This window comes from Rhinolophus hipposideros (genome assembly GCF_964194185.1).
Source record: "Rhinolophus hipposideros genome assembly, chromosome: 4".
In the NCBI taxonomy this organism is placed as follows: domain Eukaryota; kingdom Metazoa; phylum Chordata; class Mammalia; order Chiroptera; family Rhinolophidae; genus Rhinolophus; species Rhinolophus hipposideros.
Genome location: NC_138050.1, coordinates 48,319,104 through 48,329,771, shown reverse-complemented (window position 1 = coordinate 48,329,771; position 10,668 = coordinate 48,319,104). Strand labels below are relative to the sequence as shown.

General features: G+C 44.5%; 1 protein-coding gene across 1 annotated transcript; it reads right to left on the bottom strand.

The window, feature by feature from the left end:
* Positions 1–1,182: 1,182 nt before the first annotated feature.
* LOC308496960 (protein SET) lies at positions 1,183–2,904 on the bottom strand (the record flags this gene model as incomplete). The annotated part of the gene is made up of 1 exon (XM_081046812.1): positions 1,183–2,904. The coding sequence occupies one exon, from the start codon at positions 2,902–2,904 to the stop codon at positions 2,035–2,037; it is 870 nt and encodes a 289-aa protein (XP_080902938.1). The 3' UTR covers positions 1,183–2,034.
* Positions 2,905–10,668: the final 7,764 nt, after the last annotated feature.

Sequence of the window (10,668 nt, the reverse complement as noted above, 5' to 3'; positions counted from 1 at the left end):
GGAAGCAAGGATAAACTGGAACTTACACAGATGATCCAGAACCCATGAAGAAGGACTAGAACTCACACTGGTCTCTCACTGGCTAAACCTGTAACTTTGGTGATGAGTGTTTTGCAGGATAAACTGGTGCCCATTGTCATAAAACTAAAACACACCTGACCCATGAGTGGAAGACGCTGAAGGGATAGATCTGGCAGGAGGTAGTGTTGCCAAGGGCCTGGCTGCTTCCCCATGTCAATGAGGTGAGCTGCAGGCAGGTGAGGATGTGCGTGAGCTGTGACGGGCAGCATCTGGCATGCTCTCCTGACCTGAGTGTCAGAGGAACCTGACTTCCACTTTACTTCCAGTTTCACCAAGTTGATACTATGCAAATCCCCCACTGTGGTGAAGCTTGGGAAAGCAGTCTTCTTGAGGTTCCACTCTTCTTTTAAATGCTGATATCTTGAGAGACAGGGAACTTCTCAGCTGTGTCCCTGAGACTGGAAAAATGCCGCTTTGCCCTGTGCTGATGCTAACATCTGGGTTTCCAGCAACAAGACTCCTGTCCCTGTGTGCTGGGGGGGCTCTGGGTTCAGAGTCTAAAATAGTCAGTCCTGTTCTCCCTATGTTTTCCCACCCCAAGGTCCTTGGAGGACTTTGTCTCAGGTTCTGGGAACACAGACAAAAATCCGTGATATTTGTTTCAACTTCGAAAAGTGCTTTGAGACACACATATTTTTTCCTTAGGTTTTTCACAGATACCGAAGCCAAGAGACGTTTGACTTGTTTTAAGTCATCTCCAAAACAGGCACGGTGGCATGAGAGTCCTGACTCAGGGATTCAGGATCATTTTTACCTGCAGGGACCTTCTTGTTCAGGGATAAGGGTCACCATGTTGTTATTAGTGATGTCCTCGGCAACATAGACAGGAGTTTGCAGCACTGGGAACCAGTCCTGTTACTCACTTACCACTTAAGCTGCTTGGAAACCAGTCACTCTCTGACACAAACGCAGGGGGTCCTCCACAAGTGGTTAGGTCTCCTGAGGAGCATTTGAAAACACACATGCTAGGGAGGAGGGCTATCATATTTTCAGAAGTGTATTTGGGATGGGAAGGTACAGGGTGCTGTGTGAGTTTCTGATACCCATTCCTCTTGTTGCAATCTGCTCTTCTATTCTTTTTTTTTTTTTTTTTTTTTTACACATTTAGTTTTATTGTAACAAAGCAACTTGTACACTTTTAACGTTTAAAACTGAGCATCATCTTTCCTTTCCAGTGAAACAAAAAGAAAATTTAAAAATAAAGAGGAACAAAATTACAATAGAGGATGTCAATTCCGAATAAGATCCTACAGCTTCTGCTGATTCTCCCATCGAGTGGCAGGGCTCAAGTCATCATTAGGAGAGAATTTTATTTTAAAAGTGTCATCTTAAACTGCAAGGATGTCCGTTAAACATCACAATTAAACATGCCAAAGGAGAAGCCATGTTGTCAAAATGCCCACTTAACCCACCCAAACATCTCAAACCCACCCTTTGCTGACCTTCTATAACCCCATTTTTTTTTGTTGTTTTTTTTTCTTTTTTTAAACAAGAGAAAGTAGACAGGTACATGTTGGTAAATGCTAACTGTCCATATTCACATAGAGACACAGTGTAATCTCTGAGCCCAATATACAGAGAAAGGAGGAAAAAAGCTAGAATTCTATGCACTACTACACAGGGGCCTAGCACCCTCCAGCTTCCAGCAGAGCTAAGGGAGCAGAAGGTTTTTCTTTTTTCCCACAGAGCACGGTGGTGTTGATTCCATAAAGTTTTTGTTGCGACAGGAAGGGATAAAAATGAATTTGGAACAGAAAGGGACAGAGATTCTTTTCCCAATGTATTCTGCTGAAATTATTTCCCCCCAAATAAGGTGAGAACCATGGTGTAAAGGAGAGAAAAGAGACCTCAAAAACAGGGCGACTGAGCACAAGAGGAAAAAAAAAAAAAGACTGCAACTTGCTCCCAGGGACTGGAGAAAATTAAAAAAGGTTGGAATCCATCAATGTTCCATTAGTCATCTTCTCCTTCATCTTCCTCTCCTTCCTCCCCCTCATCATCATCTTCATCTTCTTCACCTTCATCCTCATCCCCTTCTTCATCAATATCTTCCAACCCTTCTTCTTCTTCATCATCATCATCATCTTCTTCTCCTTCCCCTTCTTCATCGTCCATGTCAGGAACCAAGTAGTACTGTAGCGGATTTGGCCAAATATCATCTTTGATGACTTCTCCTAACTCATCTGCGCCTGCATCAGAATGGTCAGTAAACCAGGTAAAGAAGCTCTCTGGTTCCTCATGCTGTCTCTTCCTGCTGGCTTTATTCTGTGTTTGACTTGAACGTTTCGTCAAATCCTTTCCAGATTTCCATTTGATTTCAGTGGACTTTGAAGATGGATCACCACTCTCATTCAGATGAAATTCTTTGGAGAGAACTTTATTTTCGAAGTAAGGATTTTCATCAAAATAAAAATCTATTCTGTAACCTGATTTTATATCTTCAAATTCTGTCACTTCAACTCTTGTCAAATAATGCAGCGCTTCTTCGTCTTCTTCCCCAAGCAGTGCAGACACTTGTGGATGGTTGACAAATGTTGTTACCCAAAAATTTGGGATTTTGGCGATCAATTCGGACCTCTTCTGAAAAAATGGTTGGCGGAGTTTGTTATATTTCTGTTCTACTTTCAAAATCTCCTCACTGGCTTGTTCATTAAGTCTGTCTATTTCATTTTGTACTTCATCAATATGTTCAATTGCTTCTTGCTGTTCTTTTTCTCCCTTCGGCAAGTCCAGGGAGGTCGATGTCTTCTCCGGCTTGGGGGCAGGAAGTAGTCTTGGTTTCTTCGTTTGAGGTGGGAGTGAAGACTGGCGTTTGGGGGCCATACTGTAAGGAAAGCCAGAGAACGAGACCCAAAGGAGGATGAACGTCAGGAAGGAGCTCTGCTCTTCTATTCTTGACACTCAGCATAATGCCAGGATATGATTATCCTAATAATAAATTTTTCCTGGAAAATAGGCCTATGTAGTTGAAAATCTTAAAAGTAGACTTAAATTCAATGCTGACATTAATTCAGAAGATGGTATATCTAGGTACTTATAATTTATAGGTCCTTTTGGACTTGATACAAATAAACCGTGTCCACATTCAGTCAGATGACCCAGAAGAGGAACAGCATTGTCGATCTTGTTATAGTAAATTCCCCTCAAGGAATAACTTGGCTCTTCTCCAAGAAAAAGCCATTTTCTAGAATGGGAATGCTGACAATGTGCTTGCAGAGCAGTATGCAAGAAGAGGGGAGGTGAAGGGGCCAAGGCTTTTGGACTTCTTTGTCATCTGCCATTACTTCTCTCTGTTCCATTCTTTTGCATTGCTAACATGCCAAGCAATTAAATCAATATCCCAAATCAAACACTAAGATAAAATCGCCTCCAAATTCCAGATCTTGGAGGAGAAAGGTAGTGTTTATTTAAACTGCCCGTGTCCTCTTTGAATTCAGAAAACTTTTCTTCCCTGGCTAATTCATTTTCCAGCAGATGGGCTCAGGTCTTTTTCACAGTTGACCCCTGCCAAATAGGTCAGCAGGGTGCAGAATGTCTTCAGTTGGACAATATTGTTTTATAACAAATCCAATATGCAGGCTGGTTTCCTAAAGGCAGGAACCTCTTCTTCTTGGCATCACCGATGATTAATATAGTGTCTGCCACATAGTAATTGTTCAATAAGTAGTTGTAGTTGAAGATGATGAAAGACTTTACCCCAGTCACATAAGAGGCTTCCAACTGCATCATGGAATAGTATGATATCCTTAGTCATTGGAACTTGCTGTAATATTAAAAGAATCAATTTCTGAAAAACATAACTCTTTCAAAGGATAATGCATGTGTCTTAGGCACTTTTATTCCCTTGGAAATGCAGTTTTCATTTTCTGTTGAAATCTATAAAATTCTGGAAAGGAGAATAGGTGAAAAATAAATAAACAAGCAAGTATTTATTGAGTACTTACTATATCCTGAGTATCACACTTGAGCTATGGAAATACTGAGAATAAAGCATGGTGTATGCTCTTTAGGAACTCATGGTCCATTTGGGGAAAGATTAACCTCTATAACCATCGTGAATGGTTCTATAGAGTTGTTGGTGTGGTTAAAGCATAATATGACTGAGGAGGTTAGGGTGGGCAGGAAAGGTTTTCAGAGGAGCTGTGTCCTCAATCAAGTCCTTGAAGAGTGAGTAGGATTTACGTGAGCAACACAGAGAGAGATTGAAAAAGCAAAGCAGCTTCCTTAGCTGGCTGGCATCAACAGCAGTTCAAGGGGAGAAATGGCAGGCCTGTGATGGTTGTATCTGTGGAGTCCCCTCTCATTTCTGGATTTCCCGCAAACAACAGGCCCCCTTCACTCCAGAGCCAGTCTTGAGCACAACAGGCACATTTCGTGACTCATCCTTTGTCCCTTCCATCAGGTAGTTTTTCTGTCCGTAAGCCAGGGATACGTCTGTGCTCAGTAGATTTCTTCTCTCCCATCCTGTTGTGCTTGGTATGACTGTTGCTATAATTCTCCAATGTGTGGTTTAACTCACATGCTGAGGACGCAAACACTCAGTCAACCTCTGTCCTGGGAGCTAGGATTTCTGTTGCCTATAATTTCAGTTCCTGGTGGGTGCCTGCTCTAAACCAGAGAGACCACCAGGTAGCATACCACAACTATTCATCTGCCCCTTGCACACCACTTCCTGGGACTCAGCTTTGGAGCCACTCCCACCCTCCTGGCTCTTTAGGACCCATCTTTGTACAGGCCAAGTTTACCATGACTCAGTAGTCCTCGATCACTCTACACATATGTGCCAATAATTGTGCACGCTGTGATTTTGCTTCCCTCCCCCAAAAAATGATACAGGGAGGCATAAATTATTATCCAGATCTTGGAGGAGGAAGGTAGGATTTATATAAATCATTCATATCCTCTTTTGAATTCAGAAAACTTTTGTCCGTGGTTAATTATTAGAGGGTTGAATTGTGTCCCCCAAAAAGATATGTTCAAGTCCTAACTGTCCTGTGACTGTGACCTTAATTGAAAATAGGGTCTTCATTGACGTAATCAAATTAAGATGAGGTCATACTGGAGTTGAGTGGGCTCTAGGTCCAACGTTTATGTCTTTATATGAGAAAGCTGAGGGAGATTCAGATACAGAGACACAGACCTGGGAAAAAGGCCATGAGATGACGGAGGTAGAGCTTGGACTGATGCAGCTACAAGCCAAGGAACGCCAGGCATTGCCTGCAGTGACCAGAAGCTAGGAGAGGGGCAAGGAAAGACTCTTCCCTAGAGCCTACAGAGGGAGCCTGGCCCTGCTGACATCTTGATTTTAGACTTCTAGCCTCCAGAACTATGAGAGAATGCTTTTCTGTTGTTTTAAGCCACCCAATGTATGGTACTTTGTCATGGAAGTCTGAGGAAACTATGTGTTTTTACAGATATGAAAATACTGACTCAGTAACTTGTCCTCAGGTCACAGCTCTAAGTTGCAGGACATGAATTAAGCCGGCGTCTTGTTCAAAAGCCAGGGCTCTCTCCTGCAGACCACAGCTGGGGACCTGCGACCTTGCATTCACACACAGCGGGCCTCACTGCAAACCAGCTCCTCTTCTCCCAACTCTCCCTCTCTTGGTTCCTTTTGGGAACTGGGCTCCTAACATGGGAACTTCTACAGTATTTTGAAAAACATCCATAGAGAGAGTACCTCACACATAAAATGTGTCATTCTACTAAAACAAGAAGAGTAAAAATCCAGTCCATCTAAGCAAATGCACATGTTTCAGGCTTCATATAGGCCCTGCCAGCAGTTGTAATCACACAAATGGTAAATGTTCTTTGAGTCGTACTATACTATAAAAATAACTTGAATTTGGAGAAGATTGAATCTTGTTTGTGGAAGTTCGTAACTGATTCAATATGTAACGGTGAAAGCTATTTTTAAATTCTTTCCTCTTTCTTAGTGTCACTGGGATTTAGTTCAACACAACAGAAATTAGGTCAAAGTTTGGTTTCTGAGGTAAAAGTTGAAGTTGCTGATCTGGATAGGTGCCCAAGGTTTCGTTAAAGCTCCTGGGGTCCTTGGGGTGCATTCGCTTAGGTCTTGGCAGGGGCTGTCCAGCAAGAGCCAAGCTGCCCACCCAGTTGCAGAGATCGCTGCTTGCCTGACTTTATCACAGAAAGGACAGATGTTCCTTTCCCGGCCAACTAACAAGCACTCATGTGCCATGTGGCAAAGAAACAGCAACTGTGGTCTCTGATTCCAAGGGTTTAGGACCTGAATGAAGTCGAGACTCATTTCTTCAGCCCGAAGGGAGGCAGTTGACCTCCCATCTTGAAAAGACGAGAGGAGTCCAAGGGGGAGGGGTCCCTGTGACCTATAGTGGGCAAGGGAGTCTTCATGAAGGAGAAGGTAGAGCAGGGCCCTGAGGGATGGCAGCAACTGGGGAAGCCAGAGGAAAAAGGAGGGAGCAAAATCTCCATGATGTGACCCAGAGCTGGGGAATGTTGAAGAAACCTAGGGTAGGAAGACAAGGTTAAGAAGGGGCAAAAAGCAAGATGCTAGCTGACCTTGAAAGTCAGATGGGGCAGTTTTGGCACTGGCAGATACTTCTTTCTAGTTGCTTAATGGGGACCCTCTGGGGAAACTTTGGGAATGGAGGAGGTAGAGGAGCTGGGGATATGGAATGAGTTTATAAATACAGAGAATGGCATAGCCTGTCCTAGAGGTGGTGAGAAAGACACTGCTAGATGCATCTGTTTTTGTTGCTGTTTTTCTTGCATTTATTGAATTATTATTTATTTTCTTGCCTTGCTTTGCTTTGCTATGTTAAGTTCTTAAGGACTCCAGTTACTAGAACTAGAAGGTGCAGTTGAAGGCCCTTCATGGGGAGGTGGACCTCTGGTCGTTTCTGGTGCTCAGCCATCTTGGTTGTTGGGGCGGGCTTGGTGTGTGAACAACTTGGTGAGAGTTGTTCTAAGCAGGCACACTCACTAACCTTATTTCTATATTTTCTTTGTCTGTACGAAATAAGGAAATATATAAAGCACTGAGATTATTAGTCAACTTGAGCCCCCATGGCAGAAAATGAGGAAAGATTTCCACATTCTCTGCTAACCATAACGTTGCCAGAACTCACTCCTGCAGCTGGTGGGCTGGCCACTCCTTCCTCTAACTCAGCTTGCTCCCCACTGCCCTTTCCCTGCATTGATTGGAGCCATGTGAGAAATTAAACCCCTGCAAATTAGCCACTGAGAACCCTCAGAGAAGCACAGAAGGGCCAACAGATGTTGTGTTTCCTGAAGCTGTCAAGGTCTGTGAGCTCTGCCATCAGTGTTGTCACCATAGTGGTTGCTCCTGTCCCTTTGGACTTGGCCTTCTTATGCTGCTTTCTTTCACAGTCTTCATTCTCCCTTGCGTGACCCCTGAGAGGGACTTGGTGTGAGCCTCTTATGGTACTTCCTAGATATGTGGGGTGCTGAAACAATGGGCTCTGGAAAACATGGATTTGGGTTTCAACTCTGACTCTGCCATTCAGTATGTGACCTTAATCTTTCTCAGCCTCAGTTTCCCCTTCTGTAAGAATACCTATGTCATGGGGGTTGATCTGAAGCTTAAATAAGGTGTTTGACACTCAGTGGGAGTTGTTCAGTCCCGATGCTGATTTTCCTGTTGCTTATTCCTGTTGGGGTGTCTTGGAGGGTGAAGCCTTGGGCCAGGTGTTGTCCTGGGACTATCTTAGACCTGGGGTGCTACGTAGCATCTTAGGACATGAATATCAGAATCAAACCTGACTGTTGAGACAAAGAGAATTGGTTCCTTTCCTCTGAATGTTTGCTGGTTGGTACTCCACCTTGCCAAAGATAATTTTATTTTAAGTATTAGACAGCTTACTTCAGGCCACTCCTAGCACCCTCATAACCTTGTGATTAGATTAGGATGGAAGAAAGAGAAAGCCTTCCCCACCCACAGAAAGTGTTTATGCTTTCCTTTCCATTTTATATTCTGCCTGCTCAGTCATCCTAAATGTTTATTTAACGATGCTCAAAGACCTTTTAAGCTTCCTTGGTTTAATGTTTGCTAAACACCCTGTCACTTCCACTTCTAATGATAATTTCCTGCTTGCTGCAAAATTGCCCATGCTTACGCACCGTCTGGAAACTCTTAATAGAATAACCAAAGGCTTGGTCCCTCAGCAGTGGCCTCCCCACAAGTGTGTGGGCAGCCCATGAGGTCAGGATGCTCTCTCAGGCAGAGAAAATGAAGAGGGATTGTGAAGTTGGGAACTCGCTTGGAATTTAGGCGTTTCTAATATTTTTGAAAGTTTTAAAGTCAAAAGTTTTAAATAGATGGTGACAATTATCAGAATCCTGGCAACAGCAATCTGGTTCACCCTAGGCCCTAGGTTTGGCCCAACAGCTTGCCCAGAGTTGCTTCACTGTGAGAAAGAAGTGAAAGGCATGAGAAGATGCCAGGTGGTAGTTCAGCGTGATTCCTGGCACGTGGACAACAGTGTTACAGAGAAAAAGCCGGCTCTTTCTCAGGCCACAGACTGAATGTTCAAAAAAACTCCAAGCTCAGCTCATCTCCCGTGTGTCTCATTTTCTTTCCTGGTGGCCGTAAATGGACTTCTGGCCACTACTGGACAGTATTACCAAATGAGGTCGTGTGCGTTATTCACTAAGCAACTCTAGGGGTTAAGTCACATTGTGGTCTAAGTGACTGGCACTCTGTAGGATTGTGCAGTGACACAGGTTAGCTATAGACCCAAAAGTAAGTTAGGCACTTTTGTGTCAGAGAACTGGGGCAGGGCTGACGGTGAGATATGCAAGGCCAGCGCAAGGGCTCTCGAGCAGAAACCTCCTCACCAGTCCAGCCCAACTACACCCTACCTCAGTGCGGCAATTTTAGATCGTAAAGCTGCTCAGAGGTGTCGTTGGCACTTAAGTCTGGAGTCCATTCATTCAGGAGAATTACATTTTGAAAAATGCAGTGTTTCACCCCCTCAAAGCTTACAGTCTAGTGGAAGTTATACAGCTATGAGTCTCAGACTACATCAGGACTTCAAATTCCTCGAATAAGGATACCAAACAGCAAGAACTAGAGTGTTCTGGAGCAGAGGTAGATCAGTGTCAGCTGGAGTGGTTGAGGAACACTTTTTGAAAGAGATGGGTCTTTTGATGTGGCTTGGAGAATGGGTTGGTTTGGATGGGGTTCGGGGACAAGGAAACAGAGTTCACATGTGCAGTGATTGGGAGTGAGGGCCAGAAGGGTGGGAACCACGTGAGCAGTAGCCTGGACTGAGGAATGAGCAGGGGTGAGGAAGCATGCTAGCCGAGATCACGTCCATGTCCAGTGGTGGCAGACATGTAGGGATGGTAGGGTGGGGCAAGATTTGAGAGGCTTTAATCCGGGTGAGCAGTTTGGAATACATTCTGTGGGGAGAATGCTTATGAAGCGAGAAGGATTTTGCAGAGTGGCTCCCCTCTCCACCTTCTCCACCCAAGCCTCTCCCAGCTTAGGAAGAGCTTGGGAAGCCCTAATAGGAGCCACTACTAGAGAAAAGTAACAATATTTGGCTGAGGCCCACAGCCAAGTTCCTTTCTCCCTGGGCCAGGGTAGAGCCATCCTTAGGGACTGTATGTAGGCGGCTGTCATTCCTGGAGACACAGCCAACGGGGGGCCAACGGCATAGCCATAAGTTGCCACTTAGGCTATAGTCACCAGAAAAAATTGAGAAAAATGTGGATTTGAGATGGTGTTGTAGGAGATTGCTGCAGGCACTGTGGTTACTTCAGTCCCAAAGACCTCAGCAAGTTTTAGGAGCAGGTCCTCCACACCAGTTAGCTTTGCCCTCAAGCCCCTTCCTCCCCAGTTGGAGCCTTTGGAGAGCTTGCATCTCTTGTGTCTAGGCTGAGATTCATCTGGGAATTGACTCAGTTCTAGGCTTCTTTCTGCCTTGAGCCTCCCTGACAAGCTCCTATTCTCAATTTGAGAGCAAACTGATGACGAACAAGATCAATGGGCACATCCTGCTTCTATTCAGCCTGTCAGGAAACAAAGCCATCTGCTCTCAATTACAGCTATGGAGGTTGAGCAATGGATTGACAGGGCTGATTGGAAAACCCCATCGATCTGTAACTTCCTCAAAAAACCATCACTCATCTCCTGATCAGCCTGGGGCAGCTCTTCAGTCCCCACTGATCTTAGACGGTGACTGTCATCTGGTAGATCCAGGCCTCACAAGAAGAGAACAGACAAAGTGTTCGCATGCCAGCAGTTCTCAGTTCTGACTCCTGAGGCTCATTGTAAAACTGATGAGGATTTGGTGTTCAAAACACTGGGGAAGCAGGCCAGCGGTGCCAACCCATTGTTTCTTGTGTTTGGCAGACAACAGGGATCCTGGTGACGCCAAGTTGTAGTCCCATTTCAGAGCAAAGAAAGGCATACCAAGATGTCAGAGCCTTACAGCGCTGTCTGCTGGGGTCTGAGAGTGACAGAGGAAGTACTGGGGAAGGCCCTAGAACATAGGGACTTTTCTTGTCTCCTTGAATTAGGAGTCTCCTCCCTTTTTAATTTTTAGAGAATGGTATTTGAATTTCAATTTTAGTGGC